The 26,658-nt window shown below is 38.6% G+C and overlaps 2 protein-coding genes across 4 annotated transcripts; one reads left to right on the forward strand and one right to left on the reverse strand.

Annotated features, from left to right (window-relative positions):
• The first annotated feature begins 2,770 nt into the window (after positions 1-2,770).
• On the forward strand, positions 2,771-19,176 carry slc7a6 (solute carrier family 7 member 6). 2 transcript variants are annotated; one of them, XM_088333962.1, is made up of 10 exons: positions 2,771-2,856; positions 7,523-8,029; positions 8,996-9,121; positions 11,673-11,817; positions 11,877-12,000; positions 12,076-12,179; positions 13,563-13,659; positions 13,766-13,915; positions 14,876-15,059; positions 15,136-19,176. In XM_088333962.1, exons 2-10 carry the CDS (start codon positions 7,573-7,575, stop codon positions 15,201-15,203), a joined length of 1,455 nt encoding a protein of 484 aa, XP_088190088.1. In that variant the 5' UTR covers positions 2,771-2,856; positions 7,523-7,572; the 3' UTR covers positions 15,204-19,176. The 2 variants fall into 2 exon arrangements, with proteins under 2 accessions (XP_088190088.1, XP_088190087.1); XM_088333961.1 differs by having other exon boundaries at positions 11,877-12,179.
• On the reverse strand, positions 17,343-25,443 carry slc7a6os (solute carrier family 7 member 6 opposite strand). 2 transcript variants are annotated; one of them, XM_088333964.1, is made up of 5 exons: positions 25,046-25,443; positions 23,051-23,398; positions 20,573-20,776; positions 20,371-20,503; positions 17,343-17,764 (listed from the first exon to the last, which is right to left on the reverse strand). In XM_088333964.1, the coding sequence occupies exons 1-5, from the start codon at positions 25,232-25,234 to the stop codon at positions 17,646-17,648; spliced, it is 993 nt and encodes a 330-aa protein (XP_088190090.1). In that variant the 5' UTR covers positions 25,235-25,443; the 3' UTR covers positions 17,343-17,645. The 2 variants fall into 2 exon arrangements, with proteins under 2 accessions (XP_088190090.1, XP_088190089.1); XM_088333963.1 differs by having other exon boundaries at positions 20,573-20,779; positions 25,046-25,439.
• Between the last annotated feature and the right edge of the window lie 1,215 nt (positions 25,444-26,658).

The raw sequence follows: 26,658 nt of genomic DNA on the forward strand, positions 1-26,658 counted from the left end.
TAACATATGACCACAATTGGGGAAAGCACAACACTCACAGTCATCTAACTTGGTTCAAACATAGAGTATCAGTAGAATTCTTAGTGTTTAGCGGGTTAATAAAGAGTACATTCTCACTAGTTTAACCTCCTCTTATACATCCTAACACTGAGACCTAACCACCCTGATCAAGCATACAAAACCGAAAAGAAAATCTCACTTTTGTGTAGGAAAATGTATATTCTGATTAACTTTGTTATTCTTATTTTTGCACAATGTTCTTGTGAATGTTATTATACTGCTTTTTATTGTACTATTGTTCTGATGCACTTAAAACCTCGGGCAGTCTTTTAAATATCACGTACTATAATGTTTTTGTTTTTTTTTTAATCTTAATTTTGTTTCAGTGTGTCACAAAAGTGAGTACACGCCTCAGCCTTTCTGTAGGGATTTCCTCATAATGTTTGAAATAACACTAAAGAAACATCACTTTGACACGATGAAAGGTAGTCTGTAAAGCTTATATAACAGTGTAAATTGATTTTTTCCCCTCAAAACATTTAAAACATAGCCATTAGCAGCTAAACACCTGGTATGGTAATAAAAGTTCCTGAAGTTTGATTTTGCAGAATCACCTTAATCCTCTCGGCCATGGATTTCACCAGAGCCTTACTAGTTGCCACTTGAATGCTATTCCACTCCTCCTTGACAACATGACTCAGCCTCTCCACCTTCTGCTTGAGGATGCCCCAGATATGTTTTATTGGGTGTAAATCTGGAGACATGCTTGGCTACTCTCTCCCCTTTACCTTTAGCCCCTTAAGTGAAGGCTTAGTCATCTTAGAAGTGTATTTGGGGTCATAGTCAGGCTGGGATATTGCCCTGTGACCCAGTTTCTGGAGGGAGGGTATCATACTCTGTCCAATATTTCACAGTACATCTTTGAGTTTGTTTTTCCCCTCAATGAAATGCAACTCCCCAATTTCAGTTGCACTCATGCAGCCCAGAACCCTGACATTCCCGACACCACGCCTGACTTTAGGCACAAATATCTTTATACTCCTCACATAGTTGCCACCACACATGCTTCACACCATCTGAGCCAAATAAATTAATCTTCGTCTCATCAGACCAGAGGATGTACTGTATTTCCAGTAAGCCATGGCCCTTGTTGACTTACTTATTTTCATTGTGTCAAAGTGATGTTTCTTCAGTGATTTTTTTAACATTATAATGAATCTCTTCTGTACAATCTCTTTTTTGACCAAGTACACTGTTGTTTAATCAATCACAATAGATAAAAATCTGTTCTATCCTAAAAAATTACGTAATTTTATTATTAAAAACGTTCAGGTTACATTTTGCAAATTTGTTATATTTTATGTATATGTTTATATTGTATGGGGGGATATATTTTTATATTTACTTTATTTGAAAGCCTAATAAAAAATATGTTTTAATGTAAAAGAATTTAAATGGCAAATTGTTGCCCGTTATTATTCTGTTGATCACTATTCGTTTATTGGTTTAATTTGATAGAATTACATTTATTTTTCAAGTAGCCACATCATTACCATAGTTTAAGGGAATAAATTATTTTTTTTAAATTAAATATTGTATGTTAAAATGATGCCCTGCGACTGGCTGGCAACAAGTTCCGGGTGTCCCCTACCCATTGCCCGAAAATGCTTGGGATTGGCTCCAGCACCCCCCCGCGACCCTACTCAGGATAAACAGTGCAGAAAATGGATGGATTGATGTTAAAATGAAATTGTAGATAGTGTGTATAGAGTTATTTAACCCACGTTATGACTTCTTCTTGGACAAACCTTGATACCAGCCACATTTCTGTTAGATATTCTGTGTACAGCAACCTTGGGTGTCCTGAAAGGCGCTTTTAAGTATAGTATTATTATTGTAAAAAAATACAATTCTTAACTTAAACATTGAAATTATGTAGTTTTATTTTTTTTAAAATATTTGTAGGAAATATAGTCTTTCCTTAAATTGGTCAAATATTGAATACCAAATAGTTAATTTCAATTTTGTTTAACCATCAACTTGTTGCCCAATATTATTCTGGTGTTCATCATACGTTTCTGTATTTAATTTGATTAGCATTAAAATCAATGTTGATGTGCTCATTCCATTAACATAGTTCAAAGGAAGAATATAGTGACTATGTATTTTGAAATTAAATATCATAAATGTAAATATAATTGTTTATGCACATTAACGATATGACTCGTCGTTGAACAGACTTAAATATTGATCACACCGTTCATTGCTTGGATTTGTTTTACGAATTCCACCCATTTGATGCCATTGTGCTTTTTACTGTATATCTTTTTTATTTTATCTTTTATTTTAGGTTGCCATTTTTTGAGGGCGTGAATGTGTTTGTGACGTCCTGGGATGTTGTATGGCGAGTAAGCAGTATTTTTTAGTAGTATAGTACTTATTACACAAAATATTTTTTATGCAGAACTTTAGGTTGCAAAAGTATTATACAAATATATTTTGATTTGAAAATCCACATTACAGGGAACAAAATCGCCATCAGCCATTGAAACAGTAATATTATCTGCCATACCTAACAAACTAATAATGTAGGAGAGCAAGATAAATATGGGTGAAGGAAGACAGACTATGATACACACATTCATGTCGATCTAATACAAAACAATAAATACAAAATAAACAAATCATAATTCCAACGTCGTTTGTCGATTGTCCGTCGTGTATCAGTACGGAACAATGCGTGATGACGTCACAACGCCGCGGCAACCCAGTTGTTTCCAGGTGCCGGTGATGATGCACTCATCTCTTCGGTCGCCGGCTCTAAGACTTCGTTTGGAGGAGGTGGACATCGCTCAGGTACAAAATGAACACACACGAGGGTCTTTTCCCCCGAAACACATTCAAGAATCGTTTGTTAATATATGAAAAGCGGGTTACTTTTCTCTATTTTAAGATAGAACAAAAGCAGGAAGTAAGACTGGCTCCTGGCTTTCTCTTGTCGGGGTGAAACTGGATGTTCGTTGCTCTAACAACCTTAACTACAAAATAAAACGTTTATTTATCATTTCACCCCGCTGTTTTTTTCGGTCTTACTTTGAGAAGCTTTTGTGGAAAAATATCCGAAATATGTCAATGTGTACAATGTGTTCTTTTGCAAAATCACGTTGTCTTTAAATCCATCCCTTTCCCCACATTTGTTATGTTAGTGACGTCACAATGCCTCGGATCTCAGGGAATGACCAATTGCAAGTTTCTTCAGAATTTTTTTAAAATTTATTTTATTTTTTGTATTAAATATTTTGTATATGTTAGTTTGATCACCTAGCAGCGGCGTTAAGGAATACTAAATAAATAATATGTTATTTATTTAATTTTTATTTTTCATTCAACTTATGTCCAGTTTAGTCACATTGAAGAAACATTTGTGAAACATGCTTTAGATATTTTGTATTTAACCATGTAGACAGCATACACAAAATCAATTTACAGTACTTTCTGGTTGTAATATTTTGCTTAATCAAACAGAAATGTTTTAGCTGAACTAATATGTGTAAAGTAGGTCATATTAATTCAGTGTTTGGCCCCTCCTATGTTGCCTGAGGCCTGTTGATTCAACTTTAATAAAGCTTTTTAAGTCGTACATAATCACATATATGTCAAATAAATGTAATGCATTTATATTTTGCATTTATTGTGAGAATGCATGCAATTTTGTAAGTACGACAAAGTCTCAATTTTGCCTCAATCTAACACAAATGTATTCATCCATGTGCTTGTGTGTCATTTGTTTTGCAAACGTTAACTACCACTTTGAACTCTACTATCCTGGTGTTGCATGCCTGTGTGACAAGGGTCTCCCATGATCAGGTTCCACTTAACACAGCTTTGCTTTTTTTATGGTGCAATGTAAAGATGACCTTGGGGTGGAGGAGCATCTTATTTATAGTGCATAATGAAAACATTACCCATACAATTACAAAGAAAAAGCAAATTAGGTATTGAGTTTTACTACGCTGTTGTGCTATGTTAGCGCTATTTTGCAATAAATTGGGATAGCAAAAATATTCTATTAAAGAAAATGTATTCGGCAATAGAATGACCATTTATGCTTACTCAATGAGGCTATTTTCCACCAAAGCTATCTTCACCGACTATGTTTACATGCGGGCAATAATCTGTTTGCCTAAAGACAAACAACCCCGGTATAAATGACATGAGCGAGTATTTTGATTATGAGGGTGAAGGTGGAGCAACGTCATTACGCAAAAATATGTTGTTTCTGTATTTAACTTTTGACATTAATTAAAGGATGATTTCATTCATGTCACTTCACCAAAATCAACAAAACACTATGCTTGTTTGCTTTTGCTCCAAAAGTGGGGTCCATTGTGGTGTCCTGTCTGTTTACAGGGTGTGCTACCAGAAACATGGATTCAAACCATTTCTGGATGGATACAACTGTGACATCTACTACACAGTTAGAGTAAAAAGTATTTAATCCCATTCTGATTTTGTTGGTTTGCCCACAAAGAAAGACATGATGATTCTATATTTTTTATCATGGATGTATTCCAACACAGACAGACAAAATACAAAAAATACGAAGAAAATAACTTCATTGAGGTAAATTATTTGATCCTCTAGAAAGGTTTATGAATTCTAGCTTCCACAGACCAGTTAGACACTTCCAATAAACTAGTTTACTGATTTCAAGACACCTGTACTTACCAATCACCTTTACGTAAGACAACTGTTCACTGATTTGGACAATCAGACAGTTTTCAAACTCCTCAACATGGGTAAGACAAAAGTGCTCTCTAAGGACACCGGAGACGAGATTGCACAAATCTGGAATGGCCTACAAAAACATTAGCAGGATAGTAGGAATTAAAATTACAACCATTAGTGCATTTGTGAGAAAATTTATGAAGTATAACATGACCAACAATAGACCTCGGTCTGGTGCTCCAATAAAGATTTATCCTCGTTCCGGGGGCAATGATGGTGAGATCTGTAGGAAACAGTCCTGCAACCACTCACAGAGTTTAAGGCAGCTGGGACCACAGACACCAGGAAGACTGTTGGCAACACTTTGCGCAGCAATGGATTAAAATCCTGCAGTGCCCGAAAGGTACCCCTTCTTAACAGGCACTTGTGGCAGCCTTCCTTAAGTATTCCAATGATCACCATGAAGTGATTGGGAGAAGGTTCTGTGGTCAGATGAGATCAAAGTTGAACTATTAGGTCTAAACTTAACTCGTCATATGTGAAGGAACAAAATGCTGCCTGTGACCCCAAGAGCACTGTGCCCACTGTCAAGCATTGAGGTGGAAACCTCATGTTTTCGGGGTGTTTCTCTGCCAAAGGCACAGGGCTACTTTACCAAATCAGTGGGAAGATGCCATGAACTTTGAAGTTCTGAGGTGCAACCTACTCCCCTCTGCCGGAAAGCCTAAAATATGCCATGGTAGAGTGACAATGAACAGAAGCATTCAGCAAAAGCAACCAAGTAATGGCTCAAGAAGAAGCACATGAAGTGGCCCAGCGACTGGACCTAATTCCAATTAAAAATGTATGGGGGGCGCTGAAGGTCCGAGTTGGCAAGCGACAGCCCACCAACCTTAATGAGTTAGAGAGGATCTACAAAGAAGAATAGGCCAAAATACCTGCATGAGTGCAACTGAAATTCCTAGTATGTGTGCTAACCTTACCGGTAACTTCCACAAATATCTTTGTCACCAGGTATTAAGTGCTTCTGGCTAGCGGGGTCAAATACTTGTTTCCCTCAATGATATTCAAATTAATTAAAGTATGGCTGGCAACCAGTTCACGGTGTCCCCTGCCCACTGCCCGATGATTGCTGGGATGGGTTCCGGCACGCCCGCGACCCTACTGAGGATAAGCGGTGCAGCTAATGAGATGAGATATTATTTAAAGATTTTTTTCAGGATTTTCTTTTTGATGTTTTGTCTCTCATGTTAGAATGCATCTATGATTAAAAGAATTGAATGATTATGTCTTTATCAGTGGCCAGACCATCAAAATCAGCTGTGGATAAAATAATTTTTACTCTCACTGTATATAGATAGAAACTCTATCTGACAGGAGATTATGCTCAAGTTCCCAACTGACTTACCAAACTTGGGTCTGCCTGGTCGAACCGACCCGGGTCCAACGTTGGGTCCAGGTTCGGGCATAAAATCTCAATTATTAAGTCAGGCCGGACTTCTCTCTCAAAGTTTTTTTTCTCGCTCTTATTTTTACTCAAGTTATTATTTGGATGACTACTTTTAACTTGAGTAATATTAATCTGAAGTACCAGTACTCTTACTTTAGCAACACACGTCATGCTGAAGTGTACACTTGATTTGAGGGGCGGAGCCCGAAGTAACCCGAAGCTGCACCCCGGCGCTGCGCTTCAGCCAAAACGTGCACTTTGGTGCTGAAGTGCAGCTATGGGTTTACTTTGGGCCCGGTCTCTCAAATCAAGTTAACCGGTTGGATTCAGGCTGGTTCAAGCTATCGTATCCACGGGTCGGGTTGGATTATTGGGGGCCAAATCTCACCTCTAATATGGCTGGAAACAACTGTGACTTCTACTTTATATATATATATATATATATATATATATATATATATATATATATATATATATATATGGATATCACTCTGACGGATGGATACAAATATGAAATCCACTTTGTATGGATCGATACAATTGTTGACTTACACTAGATAAATACCGATACAACTGTGGACTATATACGGGTGGTTAGATCTTTGACACTCACTATATATAAATGAATATAACTGTGGATCTAAAGTAAATATGGACGGACAAAATTGTGCCTTTCATTATATATCGATGGTTACAACTTTAACATCCACTATACACTGAAAACACTTGTGGCATTTTTGCGCTGTGGGCAGAATATGAAATGGAAATTTCCTTGAGTAATCTGCCAATACACCTTGGGCTTTTTTAGCAAGTAAGCTGGCCTTGAGAGGGATGGGCGCCACCAGGCTGTACTTGCTTAAGAATCACCACAGGAAATGGTGCCCTTACAACCCGTGTGGTGAAGGAATACAGACAAAGCTGAAGTTTGCGTGCATAGTTCGTCTCGGTACTACTAGTCCCACAGTGCTTTGCGGCATCAATATATTCTGTCTGAGAGAAACTATGTGTGCAAACAAGCAATGTGATTACATAAATGCATATACATGAGAGAGTAATTGAAAAGTTAAAGGACTAGCCCAAACATTGCAATTGGAATACACACGTTAAGACCTTAATCAAATTATTGCGCTCGTTTATATGGTTTTACATCATCAGAATTCTGGCAGTATTTTGTTTCGGGAATCAGATTATTGCTTTCATGTAAACCGACTCAGACTCCTTTCCAAAAAAATCCAAAAAGATAAAGTTTGTGAATCTTGTCACCAAGCTAATGTCCAAGTTAGCATTACATTGTGGCAAGTTCCATTTCCTGTTCTCTGGTGATCAATGCCTTGCCTCCAACAGGTCCTTGCCGAGGACGCCGCCACTGAACCTTGACCCCGGCTTGGCATAACATGCCAACCCAGGAAAACGGCACTCTGGCGGTGCACCCCAAGGAAAGCATGCAGCTCAAGAAGGAAATCTCCCTCCTGAACGGCATCAGCCTCATTGTGGGCAACATGATCGGCTCGGGGATCTTCGTGTCACCCAAGGGCGTTCTCTTCTATAGCGCATCCTACGGTTTGTCGCTGGTCATCTGGGCTGTGGGCGGCCTGTTCTCAGTGGTGGGCGCGCTGTGCTATGCCGAGTTGGGCACCACCATCACCAAATCGGGGGCCTCGTACGCTTACATCTTGGAGTCCTTTGGAGGATTTTTGGCCTTTGTGCGACTGTGGACGAGTTTGTTGATCATCGAGCCCACCAGCCAGGCCGTCATAGCCATCACCTTTTCCAATTACCTGGTACAGCCACTCTTTCCTACGTGCGAGCCGCCTTATGCCGCTTCGCGCCTCATCGCTGCCGCATGCATATGTACGTATACAGACGGATACTATAGCATTTATTCTTTACTTCTTTGTTTGTTTTCTTATATTTTGTTTATCATATGTATAATATATTCGATATTTTCACTCTTGTTATTTTTTCATGATTTATTTACACTTTATTTTAGCTTAACTTTTTTTTTTCTTTATCAAAAGCATACAATAAAGCAATAAATACAGAAAGTTTTTTTATTCAAATACTTGTATTATTTTTAATTTCAAGATTATTTATATTGTATATAACATACAAAATGTTAATTCTTATTCTTCTTTATTTTTTAACATTTTGTTTATTTATAGAATCAATTGATACACAATATTTTTTTCAAAAATCTAAAGGTTTTATTGCTTTCATTTTATTTATTTTGTGTGTGGTATAATTTAACTATTTTATTATTTTTATGATTATTTTATTACTATTTTATTAAAATTATTATTTCAATTTATTATCTATTACTATTTGTTATTATTTATTGCTTCTACTACTATTGTAATGTATTTTTCTCTTTATATTTAAGAAATACAATACCAGAATAAATAAATGTTCAAAAATAATATGCGTTACTTTCAGTTTGAACTATTTATACTGTATATTTTGATTTTTACTATTAATTTATCTTAATTATTTTTTTATTTTATTTTTTACTTATTTAAAACATATATATATTTCATTACTATAATTAGCCATGTTAATATGATTATTCATGTTATTAATATGTACACTATGAAAATAAAAACAGAAACTTTTTTACAAATATTAAAAATTGTATTACAGGTTCTATAAATTTTATTTTCATGATTTTTTCTGTATTTTCCAAAAATACAGTTACAAAATGATTACTTTAACCTTTTTACAAAAATGTAAAAGTTAAGGGGGAAAAAATCATTTTGTAAAGCTTATTTTCTTTAAATGGCACCATCCAATCAACCTATTGTGTGTGCTTCTCCTCCTCAGGCCTCCTCACCTTCGTCAACTCGGCCTATGTGAAATGGGGAACGCGTGTGCAAGACATCTCTACCTACGCCAAAGTTGCAGCCCTCATTGTCGTCATCATCTCGGGCATCGTCAAGCTCTGTCAAGGTGAGACAAACAATCATATGCAGAAAATCACTTCGGCAATAAAATTTAGATTTGATTACAGATTACAGACCCAAAATATGTGAAAATAAATGGGTAGAATAAAGAAATATTTTGGAAAAGTGTTGTGTAATCATCCAACAAAGATAATTACATACAGATAATACATAATCAGTAAATAAGGAGGAATACTGTATGTGTGGTAAAATAAAACATTGGACAAAAATGTTTTCAGTAAATTAAATACTTAATTCCAAAATAACCTCATAAATATGCATTGCAAGAACATTCACATTTTTTACTCTTTCTGGGAGATGGATACAGAGGAGGGGATTCCCAGCCTCCTCGTTTAACCCATCTAATGTTTTGCAACATATTGTTGGGAGTCATTAGGTGACCAAACCCCCCAATTACAATCCCTAATGCCGAGCGCCAAGCAGGGAGGCAATGGGTACCTATGTTGTAAGTCTTAGGTGTGACCTGGCTGAGGCTCGAACCAGCCTACCCCCATGGCCACCGAGCTGTATATCTCACCTCATCTCATTAGCTGCACCACTTATCCTCAGTAGGGTCGCGGGGGTGCTGGAGCCCATCCCAGCAATCACCGGGCAGTGGGCAGGGGACACCCTGAACTGGTTGCCAGCCAATCGCAGGGCACACAGGGACAGACAACTCACTCGCTCATTCACACCTAGGGACAATTTGGACCGGCCAATTTACCTGACATGCATGTTTTTGGAATGTGGGAGAAAACCGGAGTGCCCGGAGGAAACCCATGCAAGCACGGGGAGAACATACAAACTCCGCACAGGAAGTCCGGTAGCTGGATTTGAACGCACACAGGAGGTTCCCAAGACCTTAGAACTGTGTCGCACACGCGCTAACCACTGCGCCGCCGTGCTGCCCACGAGCTATATAGATAGATAGATAGATAGATAGATACTTTGTTCATCCCCGAAGGGAAATTCACATTTATATACATTAACTGAATAAATATTACTTTTTGTTCGTTACAATAATTAGATGACCACAAATACTACACAAATTTAACACATATGCAAAGAATTGCCAAACTTAAGCCGATGATAGGAGAATTGAGTAGGACGAATAAGAAAATTGGGATTATAAGCACAAATAAATTCGAGCATTAATGTAATATTCACGAAAATATATCTTTTGTCATTTGGCAAAACTATTCAATGAAGAATATAGTATACCAACCCTTTTGAAGCTAAGAGCTACCTACTTGTTGTGACCTATTGATGCAAAGGGCTACCAGTTTGATACACAATTCTAGTTATTACTATGTTGTTACTGTGTTTTAACCAAGTTGTAATTTTTTTTAAGTTAAGGTTAACTAGGCTTAGTCAACCACTGAAACATGCATGTTAGAAATCACCTAAAAAAAATCACAATGACCCATCACCAATGAGCTACAGTATTTTCAGAACATGTCCGCAGGCTACTCAAGTGCTCTTAGGATACTACCTGGTGCCTGTAAGCATCATGTTGGAATACACAACGGGCAAATGCAAAAGATATTTGCCTGTATGACTCCCAAAAAATTGAAGTGTTTTATAACACTTTTCTCAGAGTGCCACGTCTAATCAAGTTGTAATCAATGTTCCCTACGTTACAGTAAAGACAATTCTATTATACTGTAATATATTTAAATAAAGGCAAATTAGGGATGTCCAAAAAAGTCAACCAAAAAAAACGCCTAAAGAGCTTAAAGGTAACTGTTGTGTTGGGATTATTATGCATTTGTTATAAAGTTGATCATACACTTGAATATTGTCCTTGCCACGTCACCCTTGGGGGAGGAGTCTTTCTCTGGACACCCAACCTTTGCCTGGGGGAAGCAAATTTATTTTGTTATCGGGGATGATAATAATAGTTTGAGTTTATTTGCTGCGATTGTCTCTTACCCCCATGCTAACATTTAGGAATGGGCCTTTACTTCCCTCAAGCTCTTTATCAGATATCGCTGCAATAAAAGAGGGGTGCTGGTCCTGGGGTTCAGGGCTTGAGCCGATCAAGTCTCCTCATGAGTTGAAATTTCTGTTCTTTTTTTCCAATATCATTATTGGCTGCCCTCTACTGGTCGTTTTTCAGTCTGCAACTAGAAAACAGAAATGATAGACTTCCTTTAGTTCACTCAATTTTAAAGGGACACTGTGTAATATTTGAACACTACTGATGCATTATTGTGTAGTGCAATCAAAAGCAATTGAGTTTTTTTTTCTTGCCCTCTAGTAGGTTTTAGATCATGGGATGGTGAAATCATAGCCTGTGGTTTGCAGTAATATGTGGTCTGAGACTCCTTGTTATTAAGGGCTGTACAAATAAACATGACTTAACTTGTTTCTCATTGTGTTTTTTATTCTTGAAGTTATGTAATAGACCTGACATTTTGAAATAAAAATACAACAACGGCAAAAAACAACATCAAAAGTATCAACAAAGAAAATAGCAACGTACTAATTACAAATATTAAAAGAAAGAAAGTCAAACAAAATCAATCGTCGTTTTTTCTGTTTTCTATCTTGTCTAGGTTTCACAGGCAACTTCGAGTCGTCCTTCCAGGGCTCCTCGACCGACCCCGGCAACATTGCTCTGGCGCTCTATTCGGCGCTCTTCTCATACTCTGGCTGGGATACGCTCAACTTTGTCACAGAGGAGATCAAAGACCCCCAAAGGTCGACTCTTTTTTTGTTTGTGAGGCTCTGGCTGAGTTGTCATGCTCATTTTTTTCCAGGAACCTCCCTTTGGCCATCGCTATTTCCATGCCTATCGTCACCGTCATTTACATTCTTACCAACGTGGCCTACTACGCTGTGCTGGACATGAGCGCCATACTGGCTAGTGATGCCGTAGCTGTGGTAGGGACGAATCCATTACAGCCTTCTTCTAGTTCACGTTGGAGCCCTCACATTGTTCTCTTTTGGTGTGTTCAGACGTTTGCTGATCACGCATTAGGGGTGATGAGTTGGACCATCCCCATCGCTGTAGCGTTGTCCTGCTATGGTGGCCTCAACGCCTCCATCATTGCTGCATCTAGGTAGGATTTATTCAGTGTGGAGTTCCATTGGTGCCAAAATGTTCTCTATTGTTTAGAATTCAAGCATAGCAGAAACACTTTTACTCTTGCTGTGAGTGTGTTAACCCATTTTTGGGCCAAAACAACATAATTTATTGTTGGGTCTTTTTGATAGTCATGAATGATCCAACCCATTAGAACAATTCCGATTCTGTTCTCTGTTTCCTCTCTGTTGTTCATCCACTTAACTTCTAGACTCAAAAATGTCTTATTCTCACATGAAGGTGTTGTATAACTGCCATTACTTTTCAATTAACACTGTATATTGTATCACGATTTTGAATGACTCAGTCATTTTACCTTCAGATTAACAAACCACAGATTGATTTAAAAAAGTGTAGCAGGCTTTAAGTATTAAGAGCCTGAATTTTCATTGAGTCTTAATGTCTGTTACTCAGAAAGTCAAACCCAACTGACGTCTTTGTGTGGATGTCATTTAACATGCACACATGCAACAAAGTATGCATAGACAAGGGCAAAGACCCTTGACATATGCACACAACGATACACAGCACTAACAAATGCCGCAGGACAGCATCACTTTACACACTGCCACTAATGGAATGTCTTTTTTTTTTTTACACACTGAATTTTAGCACTAATAGAACGCATAGTTCACAATTCATGTGCGCATATGCAACAGCGGCTCATCAACAAGAGCGACGCCACTTATATGCACACACCAAGTCACGACACATGTGAAGACGACATAGATTGAATTTGGCCACTAACGAAACTTATAGTACATGTTACAGTACGTGTGCAGTTATTATACGCACAATGCAAGTCATGAGACATTTCATTGGCTGCACAAACAGTTTTAATTCATTAAAGGACCCCATAGTACAAGTTATACTTGCACATATTCAACAGCAGGTGACATCGACAGGAGTAGCGACACTTATCATGTGCACACAGCAAGTCACAAGACATGCGCAAGACATGTCATTGGCTGCCTAAAAATCATTTTGGCACTAATGAAGCTGTACATTTGCAGCTGAAATCAGCCCAAGCAAATGATATCGATATCGCTAATGGTCACTAATGGAACTCACGTTTACATGTGAAAAGGCAGCTGACATCGACACGAGGAACAACACTTATCATATATGCACGGCAAGTAATGAAACATACATGGACAGATAGAAATAATTTTGCCACTTATTAAACTCCATATTACATAATCACATATACAACGACAGCTGACATCGACAGCTGGATTTCACATTTCACAATAAAAATATTCTATTCACATAGAAATTATTTTGGCCCTAATAAAACCCATAATATAAACTACATTTCCTGTGTCTTGATACGGCGTTTATATCATGTGTGTGCGCGCAGGTTATTCTTTGTAGGTTCTCGTGAAGGTCACCTACCCGACGCCCTGTCCATGATCCACACGAAGAGGTTCACTCCCATCCCCGCTCTTATCTTCAACGTAGGCAAACACTCTTCTTTTTTTTTTTTTTGTTCTATTTTAAAATGTGTAGGAAGTTTTTTTTCTAATCCGCCAAAAACTATCTATTTTTATTTCCTGTTTCCAGTGCATGATGTCGCTGATCTACTTGACGGTACAGGACGTCTTCCAGCTTATCAACTACTACAGTTTCAGCTATTGGTTCTTCATGGGCTTGTCCATCGCAGGACAGCTCTACCTCAGGTGGAAAGAGCCGCATCGAGACCGACCGCTCAAAGTAAAGCTTAACTTTTCACACTAAACACGAATGTCTGCAAGCACTAAGATGACCAATACTATTTGTTTTTATATTTTACTCATAACCTTTAATCAGTGGTTCTCAAATAGTGGGTTGAGGCTCCCTCAAAGGGGGTGCGGGCACTTTTGAATTTTTTTTTTTTTAAACTTTCCCTGAATCGTGCAACTGCATCTCCACTACACTAGGGGGCAGTGGTACTCTTATGGTAGAGTGTTTTGTTTACATTTAGCCTCCGCACATTGCATTAAGCACAGTGTATAAGCATTGAGCACAAAGTGTACAAGACATGACAGAAATTAATTGAGAAACACTGTCTTAAAGGGACATAGTATAATACTTACTGCCCCCCTAGGGATAAAAAAAAAAGACACGCCACTTATATGCACAGCACAAGGCTGCGGCTAGAAATTCTGTCCACAAAAGTTATGAACAGAATCGATGACAAAGGGCAGCCCTGGCGGAGTCCAACTCCCACTGGAAACAAATCCGACTTACTGCCGGCAGTGCGGACCAGGCTCTGGCACAGGGTGTACAGGGACAGCACAGCCCAGATAAGACTGTGCAGTACCCCTTACTACTGAAGAACACCGCACAGGGATTCCTAGGGAACACAGTCGAAAGTGCCTTATCCAAGTCCACAAAACACATGGAGGCAAACTCCCATGCACCCTCAATGACCCTGCAGAGTGTTTGAGTTTCTGTGGTATTATATTCCTCCTTGTGCCTTGTAACTCTCGTTTGCAGTTTCACTACACAATATAGCGACATCTAATGGTCAAAATATAGACAGTGTCCTTTAATGAAATAAAAGTGTGCCTTGGTTTGGAAACACCGCTCTGTATCAAATCAAATGTATTTGTATAGCACTTTTCAGGCACTAAATTGCCACTCATTGCTTATACTTCATTGCATTGTTTTACTTTATTTTGTATTGTGCAGTTGAGCATCCTGTACCCAGTGGTGTTCTGCCTGTGCACCGTGTTCCTGGTGGCCGTGCCTCTCTACAGTGACACGCTTAACTCAATGATCGGCATTGCCATCGCCTTGTCAGGGGTGCCCGTCTACTTCTTGGGCGTCTACCTCCCCGAGTCTAAGCGGCCGCCCGTCATCAGAAAACTGCTTTGTGAGTGTCCTAATTATCATAAAGATTAAGAAGCGCTTTTGTGGCGTTGATGGAACATTTTGATGTTTGTGCACAGGTTTTCTGACCCACTGCACTCAGTACACGTGTTTTTGCGTGCTCACTGAGTCCGATAAGAGTGAGTAGCAACTCTACCAGTATTGCTGCAATGAATGATGGGGAACAAGAGGTCTGACTCACACAAAAAGAAAACTGATGCACAATGGGCTTGTTTTGTGAAATTCAGCAAGAAAATTGTGCACTTCTTTATTCATTTACCTCCAAAGCCAGCAGCATGTCTTGCCTTTTGAGCCTATGTCAGGTGATTATAGTTACATGCAGGGAATATTAAGCCTGGGATCAGAAGTCCGATTTCCAGACCAGTCTCCATCAATCGTTTACATGCCTACAGACCATGGGTCACCAACCTTTTTCATGCTGAGAGCTATTTGTGTTACTAATTAGTGCAAAGTGCATCCCGTTTCATATGCATTTCCAAAACAACAACACATTATGTTATTACTATGACATAATTATTGGAAATTAAATGAACTCAGGGAACCACACACAAAAAAAAAGTTCACTAGATCCAGCACAATGACCCAGTACTGGTGAGCTATTTGCAGAACAGGTCTGTGGGGTCCTCAGCATGATCTTAGGGTGCACCCGGTGCCTGCGGGCACCACGTTTGAGACCCTTGCTATTAAAAAACAAACAAATATCCCCATACATATAATATTTGCAAGTACTTTGATAAATACAAGGGCAAAGGGAGAAGGACGTCATTATGCAAATTTTAGTTTAAATAAAGGATTCATGTAATTCAACAAATCCTTCAAAGTTAGCGCCATTGCTGCGTCTCGTCTGTGTATAAGGTGTGCTCAAAAGCATGAATCTACACTATTAATGGTTCGATAAAACTGACATCTACTACAGATTTAAGGCTGCAACTGTGACATCCATTATATATTGATATATACAACTGTAGACTTACACTAAATATGGATGAAACAGACTGTGATTTATGTATAAAGAATACAACTAAAAACTTACACTCTAAATGACCGGATACAACTGTCACATCCATTATATGTTGGTAGGTACAACTGTGGACTTACACTAAATATGGATGAAACCAACTATGATATATATATATATATATATATAAGGAATACATACCTGTCAACCTGTACGTTTTTGCCGTACAAAGTACATTTATTATGCATTTTAAGATGTGTACGACCTACAAGAAAATAACCCCCCCCCCAAAACTGTCACAATTATTAAAATCCTACCCTATGGTACGTGAATTTGTTGGTTTTCTGTGTTAACACTAGGTAAGAGAGGACCATTTCACTGAAGTATTGTTAAAATGGTCTCTAAGTTTTAATTTAGAACTTTGTGGTGTTAAAAGTAATTTTAAGTGTTAGATTATTATAACCAGAGTTTGCCCTGCGACTGACTGGCAACCAGTTCAGGGTGTCCCCTGCCCACTGCCCGAAGATGGCGGCAATGGGCTCCAGTACCCCCGCGACCCTACTAAGGATAAGCGGTGCAAATAATAATTATCCAGTGTTATAGCTTTTAGGAAATTCAGCCTATTGTTCTTATGTGTTAACACCACTTCCGGTGTCATTTATCAGAACTGTTCGAGTGTTGAATTAATATTACCAGTGTAATGAAGATTACATTACACTTTCTGCAAACTGTTCTTAAGTGTAAAAATAAAACCACTGACATTGTTTAATCTTAAGATTCAATTTTAAGACTACCTCGGTAAACATATCGCCTTTATTCAGTTAATATTTAACACTAGTTATATTACGGTTTATGTGGTAAATTAACCTCTTGAATTACAATATGTGTTCCATTCGACTTTAAGCCGGTAGTAAGCTATTTGCAACATTGGAAAAAAATATGTTCAGTATTATAAATCATATTGAAGATATGGGCATGGAACTATTTATGAAACATATTTTTTTTTTAAATCACTGTATCTGAATTGTGTCATGCTTATATATGTATATAAATTACACAAAGTTGGTCTTTCCAGGAAAATGGTCTGAACATCACTTCACCTTAGGAAAAGAACCTCATTTGATTTAATTTGGTGGGTGGGGTAAAGTTTACATTCATGAATGAAAGAGCTCTAATTTGTATTCATGGTACAGTTTCAAAATGGAGAATTTCACTTTATTGAGCTTAAAACAAACAAAATGTTGTGGCAAAGAGGCAAGCGTTCCAAAATAGGAGCTAGCTGAAATGAATCACAAAATCAATCATGAATTGCTTTTAACATTTATTTTGAAATCTGATATAGACATATTTACAAATCACATCCGATGCGCATTCTTCCGGTTGTAACACACTCCACTTCCACAGACCAGGTGAGCAAATATGGATTTTGCTCCCGAACTCTCGCGACAAAATACAGGCAAACACTTTCACAGTATACAAAACACTCTAAAACACCTACGCAAGTGAACGCACCGCAAGCTAACAGCACAAAGCATACCGGACACGCACGCGTGTACTTAAAAAAATAGAAAGGGAAGTTGCCGCGCGGGCTACCACATTCAAAGACGGCTTTCAGTCCGAGTCGGATTTATCAGTGTCGTCGCTGTCGAGCTCTTTTAGCGCTTCTCTCTGGTAACGTTGCCAGCTCCTGCGGCCCAGGGACCCTTCATCGTCCTCCTCATCCCAGTAGTCTGAAACAAAAAAACATTTTTTTTTAAGGATCCATGATGATAATCTCCACAAGAACTCGTGCTTGAATACCTGATCCCATCATTATTAATAGGGGGGTTGGGTGCGAGACTATTTCATTTATTTCATCATTCAAGATTTTCTTTATCAGCGATTTGCTTCTCCGGTCAAATCCTACATGGGTTGATTACGTAAGTGGTGACGTCTGAAGCCCCGCGAATCAGCGTTACCGCGTGACTGATAGCTAAAAGATTCACAAGAGCTGAGTGTAACACTTAAAGCAGCAAAGAAATGCTTAAGATTCCCCTTCACTGGGGAAATCACAGAAATATACGCTTTCAATTTGATACAAACTTGCCATCTCAGATATGCGCACCCCTGCTTTATCAATACCATGAGATTTCAAAAGCAGGTGAAATTCTCTGTAGAGAGAAACTGCGTTTAACTTTGGAAAAATATTGTTCTTAAATAAACAATTAACCCTTAATTTCACATTTTCACTCATTGCTTAAGCACAAACATAGACAAAGTAACACATGTTAAATCACCCTTCAAATACTGTATTTACACGACCGTAAGGCGCACAAAAAGTATTTGGTTTTCTTCAAATTGTCGTGAAAAGCAGCGGACGCAAACCAGCTCCGGGCCGGGCCTTAGGGTTGGGCGCCTGCCCCGAGAGCCTTGACAGAGTCATAGACTTATATTTTTGGGTATAATCTAATGATTTTGTAAACGTGTTCACATTTTCAACTAAACGCTGCTTATAATCGATCTCGTTACTTCTATGCGTCTTCTGTGTAAACGCAACAACTTGTCCCTCTTGTGCAGAAGAGGACACGTGACGTCGGGCGCACTGCAACCACTGTTTGCGGAAGTACTCATGGATGCTACCGTCGTAGCGTATCAAGCAATTGGAAAGTTAATGTTTTTGTTTTATGAAACTGTCATTTTTCCATTCTGACTAGGACTACGGTGGCGCAAAATTTCCAGCAGATTATGATGAAAAGAATGGATTTTCTCCAGGAAAAGTTGTTTGAGCTTTTGCAAAATCCAGCATCATTTCCGAGGAGCCGCGCAACACTAAAAGGGGCTTTGAAAGTGCACCTTTTATGGAGATTTAGCAAAGATGTTCTGGTCAGAAACAGAGGACGAGGATTTTGACAGTTTTGTTCGATATGGATTGCATGTAAAGCATTAGTACCAAACTTTTACGCAAGGTCTTTTAAAAGCTTGTTTTGTGTGTTTTATTTTGTAATCAATACTTAAATTAACCACAATGAAAGTACTTCCATGTTTTTTTTTAATTACACCCACTTGTATGCGTGTCTGTTGCGGCCACAGCAGAGGACACCCACGCTCTATTGCACGGTACGCCCCATGTAGTGTCAAATACAGAAATGGAACCAGCTACTAAGACTGCGCCTTTTAACACTGTCTTCCTAATGGTCGTGAAGATACAGTATGTATATTATTGTGGAATGATTTGCACCCCATTCTTTTATTGCATCCACAAAGCGCGTTATACATTTTTCTGCCCACATGATGGTCACGTCAAGGAAATTAATCATCTTAAAACCCCTACGTGTGTGTGTGTGAAGCATTTCCAGCTTGGTTGCTTTATGGGGCTTCATTTTGCCATCACTAGTCTTTAATGTCCATCCATCCATTTTCTGCACCATTTATCCATAGCAGTGTCATGGGGTGCTGAAGCCCATCCCAGCCATTTTAGGGCAGTGGGCATGGCACCTTTCATACTGTACTGTGACCAGACACATGCTCTGCGTTCTAAGTCTCGCTGAGATGAGTTGTGTCCCGCTCCTCTGTCAAGGCGTCGGGGCAATCTCTCTCTTCCCCCTCCCGCAAAAACATATATAATTCTAACTTTGCAGCGATGAGATACATCCTAAAGATTAGACGAGTATCTTATGGTCGACAACATAAAACGTTGGTCTGCTATTGCTCTGCATCATGAACATACTGATATGGTATTGGCTGAAAGACCTCCTCCAATGCCTTTCTCTTCATTCAGTTCAGAATTGTGTGTGCTTCATTAAGACTTTGTGCAAATACTGTATTTTTGTACTGCATTTATTCTCTAGGAGTCCGAAAGCTTGCAGTGATGCTAAAATGAGAGGCAAAATAATGGCAACTATTGAGGACGCACGCGATTATCAAAAAATACTAAGGCACGCGCACCGTTACCCATGCCAAACTGCGCGGCTGTAACCAATCAATGATCGGGACAGTTCTCAGAAATAAGAAGGCAAGAAAATCTTTGAAAGGCCTAACAATCCCCGAAAGTGGATGTTTAAAAATATGTTTCAATAATATATGCCATTTTTTTCCTAGTCTGCATCAAGTAAAATCACAACAACGGTAAAAAAATGTATATTACTGATAAGTAGAATTACTGTGTACTAATTTTTATGTGAATGTTATCTGTGTTAACAAGTTCAGAGCAAATTACCCTAAATCGCTCTACCATGCTATATGACAATTTCACTTAGCGATCCCCACTTCAAAACGGATTCATGTTGCAACCTTTTAACTAGCATTGGACTAAAAACACCTTGCATGTTACTTATGCCAATGACAAAGCAAGACGTACGTCCGTAGCGTTCCTCTCTGTCGCTGTCATCGCCGCTTTCCTCGTCCGGGTAGTCGTTTCTCCAGTTAGTTTCTTCGTTTTCGTCATCTTCGTCGTCATACGTCTCCTCCTCGCGAGCTTCGTCATCGGGGACCTGAGAACGGGAAAAGTGTTAGTGGTATAATCTTTAAAGAGTACCTTTCTAAATCTTTCCCACTCATACCAGTTGTGTGTGGTCTGCATAGGCCCGGATGGATAAGATGTCTTGGATCCAGCCGGGAGTTTCCTGATAGTAGAGGTCGTATACGTAGTCTGCGTCGTCTTCAATGCTGCCCCCATGTGGCCGGCGATGTTGTTGCCTCTCATTAATGCAGAGGCGCTCTCGCAGCAACTTTGTGTTGTTGCATAAAATCACATCGGCGTCGGACTGCTGCATGAAAGAAAATTTTAATAATCAAATATTTTTATATTATATCACACACACATACATACATACATATATACATATATATACATATATATATATACATACATATATATACATATATATATATATACACACACATATATATTATATCACACACACACATATATATTATATCACACACACAGTTTTTTGTAGTACAATCTAAGATTTTTGTTATTGTTTGTCATATTTTTAGAATATGCGTGTGATTTTTTTTTTAGATATTTGGTTACTTTTGTGTTTTTTTCCCCAGGATTCTTGTATTTTGCATCCGAAATAGAATAAGATTTATAACTATTTCCTTATTTTTTTCCCCATATTTCACAGCAGGGGGCTTCAGCGTGTGTGTGTGTGTATACATGCTCCTGAGTAGCATGTAGACTGGTTCTGAAAAAAGCTCAAAAGTGGAAGGTCATTGTGATTTTCTCAGAAATGTGATTTCTAGCCGCTATATTTTAACAGTTGACAGCCCATTTGAAATATACTTCTAAAAATTACAATATCGTACAAACATACAAATAACAATTTGTTGCTTTAGAAATGTGTATAAAACTGAAAGCACGAACCGGTAACAAAAAGTAAGTTTCAGCTTCCAAACGATTGGTGATCCTGGATCTATTGTGTGTGTGTGTGTATATTTGAATTGACAACAGTGTGTATAGAAGAATTATATCTGGCTTCATAGGAAAAATAGTAAACTGAAATGGATGAGCTAGGTCTTAGATTTAGATTCTAGTTACAGTCATCCACTTGAACAGGGGTAGGGAACCTATGGCTCTTTTCCTGAGTACATATGGCTTCGAAATAAAATGTACCTATTGCACAGTCATCTCTGTGGCTCCAAAGTCAAGTTATTTCATCCCGATTTTGGTCCATATAAAGCCGAAGTAGACCAGAGGTCATTAACCCTTTATATTCTGAGAGCTACTTTTTTTTTTATCACTCTCTAGCACAAATAGCTACCAGATTCATATGCATTTCCCAAATAACGGGGCGGCAGTAGCTCAGGAGGTAGAGCGATCGTTTTAGGATTAAGGGATCCCAGTTCGAATCCCGGCTTGTCCGTGTTACATGCCGAAGTGTCCTTGGGTAAGACACTAAAACCCCAATACCCCCAATAAGCAGGTTAGCGCCTTACATGGCTGCACAGATCACGGCCGCTATTGGGAAATGTGAAGCACAATGTGAAGCGCTTTGGGAAGTCATTGACTTGAAAAGCGCTATATAAATGCAGATCATTTCATTTCATAACAAGTTATGTTATTACCAAGTTACCATGATATCATAATTACCAGGTTGCAGCTCTTGGAAGTAGGCATAAAATAGTTACAGTCATCGACTTGAACAGGGGTAGGGAACCTATGGCTCAGGAGCCATATATGGCTCTTTTCATGAGTACATATGGCTCCGAAATAAAATGTACCTATTGCACATTCATCTCTGTGGCTCAAGTCAAGTTATTTCATCCCGATTTTGGTCCATATAAAGCCAAAGTAACTTAGTGCAGTCTACACTGAAAGTGAATATGACGATATGCTCATCGTTTGCAGTAATTTGTGACATTTTTACAATAGAACTTTGCATGCACATTGTTTTGAAACCGATATTAAGGACAAATTTCATGGAAAAAAATGCCTCAACACTCTTAACTGAAGGTGGAAGACAAATTGTAAATGGCAAATTTACATTGATTTGGGACACGGGATTTGGCTTTATCATTTCATACATATGATTAAATCATCAAATGACACACAGTGAAATAAAATGTGCTGAAGAATTAGCTTTTGTCTAGAATAATATATCTAAATATATGATGTGGCTCTCTCAATTTCTTTTTATAACATTTTTGGCTTTTATGGCTCTTTGAGTCAAAAAGGTTCCTGACCCCTGCACTAGAACATTGCCTTGCATAATGGCACCATGTAGTTTACATCCATTAATTTTAAGCAAAATTTAAAACTGATTTTAGAGGAATTTACTTATCTAAGGACACAGATCATGTCAATGGATTCTCAGGCCAGTTAAAATCAAATTTCCTTAAATCAAAATGACCCATTACAAGTGAGATTTTTTCAGAAACAGTCAGTTGACTACTCGGCTGTTCTTAGGGGGGGGCTACCCAGACACATTGGTGACCCCTGTCTAATAGCGAAACAGAAAAAAATATATTAAATCTTAAATGCACAGAAATCAGTTGCCACACAGCTATCATAATTCTTAAAAAAATGTCCTCACCTTGCTGAGGGGTTTATCCTGCTCCGGGAGATCTTCATGCAGAAGATCAACCACCTGGATGGCTCCAAGGCCCAAACACTTCTCCTGTTCTTGGTTGTTGTCCTCCACCCCAACCGCTATGGCAGCACTGTCCGCCTGACGTCTCTGGGTGTCGGTGGGCGGCACAAGGCCGGCGGCCGTAGAGCGGTGACTAGAAAGGATCCGGTAACGCTCGTCGCGCCGGATGCCCAACTTGGTGCTGTGCAGGTCACCGAAGATACGCTGCGAGCTTTTAGAGGACGGCCGCACAGCATGCGCCACACGGGGTCTTGCGAGGGCCTGGCGGACCTCAGTCTGCACAGGAGCATCCTGGAGTGATGACATAAAGGTCAAAGTTTTGTATTTTGGGTAGAATTACATTCTTAACTAACAGTTTTGTTACTTTGATGCATTATAAAAGAAACTCATAAATCAGGTAAAATACAACCAAGTATTGTTCAATCAATGGAGACCAATGTTTATACCAAACATGAAGTAGCATAGAGACCCCTCGCTACTTTATGCTTCAGTTATCACCCGTTAGAAAAACAGATGGTGGTATTTTCCCTCACGATGGAGGAAGCTGATAGCAGAGATCAATAAGTAATGTAGACTGTTTACAGTTATGTTGAAATTTGAGTTTAGAAATCACCGGTTGCGCCACTACCTGCAGGTTTTGATTTAGTATTTATGTAATGATTAAATAATTGAGAAGAACACATTGTTTAAAATTATCTGCCTCATGTTGCATTTTATTCTTCTCTTCCATTTATTTGTGTAGTTGTTGGTTTTCTTTGATACACTGTCGATATGGCTCGATTACCTCTTTGATTTTCTCATTCGTTCTCGATTTTCACTGCGTTGTTCTTAAGTCCCGTGAAGTCTTTCTTGATTTCTGGCATTTCTTTCAACACATCTGCCAGCTCCTTTTTTGTTTACATCAATTCCTTCAGCACTTGTCTCCATTTTGTATGTAATCAAACATATCAAAGCGATCGTGATTCAAATGCTTTGCTTAGAGCTGGTTTTATCGAGTCCATGTCGTCTGCTTGCCTTGTTTTGGACATTTGTCTGGGTGACCCCTCCCACTCAATCCCTGGTACAGCATGGACCCAGTCAAACTTTAAATCAAACAGCCACAATGAGTTAAACCTAAACTTTTACATTCAAAGCTACTCTGCCAACGACAGCTGCTTGAGATACTGACTGAACGAAGCTCCAACATACTGCTGCATTCTCGTAAATGCAGAAATGTGGAATTTCGGACCCACAAATTGCATTTATCAGTCAGATCGATAAAGTCGTAGCTCATTAAAAATAATGTACCTCACAATGTTCTATACATTTGTTGATTTAGTTAAAAAGTGGTCGGCGGCGCCCTCTCTTGGCTGCGGCTGCATCGGGTCAGATGCAATCGACATTTCGTTCTGTGTACATTGTTACACAGAATGACAATACAAGGAAATTATTATTATTATTATTATTATTATACAGTTATTAGCTCTATCATACAGGGGAAAATTGAGACATTTGAGGGTTAAATAAATTTAAGACTTGTAGACAAAATTTAAAAAGAACTTTATTTAGGGACACAATGTAGGTGAGATTTTTATGCCTGAAATAATAAATTTATATTTGATCAAAATAACTCATTTTCAATATTGAAATGTTTGTATTGATTTCCAATTTGTAACTTATTCGTCACAATGTATGCATTCACGTCTTGATGGCACAATGACGTCATTGAAAGTGACGTCGACATTCTAAACTAACAGCTACTAGCAAAGATAATAACGGTTGGTTTGTCGCGTTAAAAAAGCTTAATTACATTGAATGTCCCGTTTTGCCTTCCATCGACGACGAAAAGGGTAAAGGACGTACCCATAGGAGGACAAAAGTGGTCATTTAATCTATTTGTTGCTATGTGCTATAGCTACCCGGTTACTAGCTAGCTAGCCGACATGGCGGCCATCTTACCTGTGTTGCTACAGTGGCCACGAGTTTAAAGACAGACTTTTCGACGTCGCCCTCGCCAGGTTCTGGTGTCGTCTCGCCGGGGTTCTGATTCGTCTCCGGTCGGATTCGCTTGCAGGCGAGGAGCAAAGCGTCCGCCGGGTCGGTGCCCCGCTTTCTTTTAACGCGCAAGATGGTTGCGTTTGGCTCCATGTTGGTCGGCTTGTTTTGCTTGTCTGGCTCCTCTATTCAAGTGTTTGATTATTTGACGTCACGTGACACGAAATGAGTATAGCCCCGCCCACTAGCGGTTACAGCGGTACCCTACACGTTTTTTACATTTACGGTAGTTGTGGCTCTTTCCTCAATGGTAAATGGGAAATGATCTGCATTTATACAGCGTTTTCAAGTCACTAAAGTCCCCCCAAAGCGCTTTACAATATGCAAACTAACCTATTCACACACCAATAGCGGCGTAGACCCCCGGGATACGTTAATCCTTTCTGACGTGGGGATCACAAAGTAAAATTGACGTTTAGTGGGGGATAGAAATCTATAGTAATCATGGTTGGGTAGGGTTGCTTTAACTGGATTACTTTCAATTACTAATAGAAGACAAAAAAGCTAAATATGAATACAATTATGACTCACATCACGTGGTAAGCTTTCTCTCCTGGCTTTGATCTCTTTGATCTCCGGCAAAACTAACATAAAATGCGACAGAAACAAAATGAAAATAAATCCAAACAGCTTGCCGACATCATTTTTGCCGTTCCATGTATTCCGTTACTCCCCAAGCCTGCACAAAATTTTGTAATTTTATTCATATTTAGTTTCTTTTGTCCTTTATTAGCATATTTGGTATTGGAGTAATCCAAAAGTAATTGAAAGTAATCCAGTTAAAGTAACCCTACCCAACCCTGATGGTAATGCATAATCAATGTGGTCCAAACCCCCAGTACTCGAAATAAAAACAATAAGATAAAGTATGCAGTCTCAGACCTGTCCCTGAAGTTAAATAAAGACAATGGTCATGTCATTTGAAGTTTTACTTTAAAGTTTCATTATTTTCTAATAATAATCGTTACTCAACTCCGTGAGGGTAGCGATACTAGCGACACATTTACCGTATTCATATTTTTTTATAGCAATGCATACCTGTCAACCCCCACGGCTCCATGCCATTATAAAATGTTGTATTTTCCCTTGCAAAATACAAAATAATCTTACACCATATTTTTTTTCAAACGTGTTTATTTATGTAGTTTAACATGTTATATTGTACATGTGTTTCGTTATATCATATATATTGTTAATTAACATTCGGTTGTGAGATACTGAGTTGCTCAACATGAATGAGGTTTATTATAAAAAGGTTCAAAAATTAAGTAGCTTGGACTTTCACCGTAGAGGGAAAAAATACATGCAAATTAAGTAGGATAATAAATTTTCTTATTCAAATTATTAATTCATTTTCAGCATTAAATTATTGTTGGTAATATACTGATTAAAGGGATAACCACAAAGTAGTCTTTTTTCACTTTCTCCTTTTATACTTCCTTTTCTTCTTAACTTCTTTATACAACATAATAATTCGTAATATAATGCTTAGAAGCAAGTGAGCCGTTTGAGGGCCG

Source organism: Urocampus carinirostris, chromosome 4 (genome assembly GCF_059441175.1).
Source record: "Urocampus carinirostris isolate Australia breed hairy pipefish chromosome 4, RoL_Ucar_1.0, whole genome shotgun sequence".
Classification (NCBI taxonomy): domain Eukaryota; kingdom Metazoa; phylum Chordata; class Actinopteri; order Syngnathiformes; family Syngnathidae; genus Urocampus; species Urocampus carinirostris.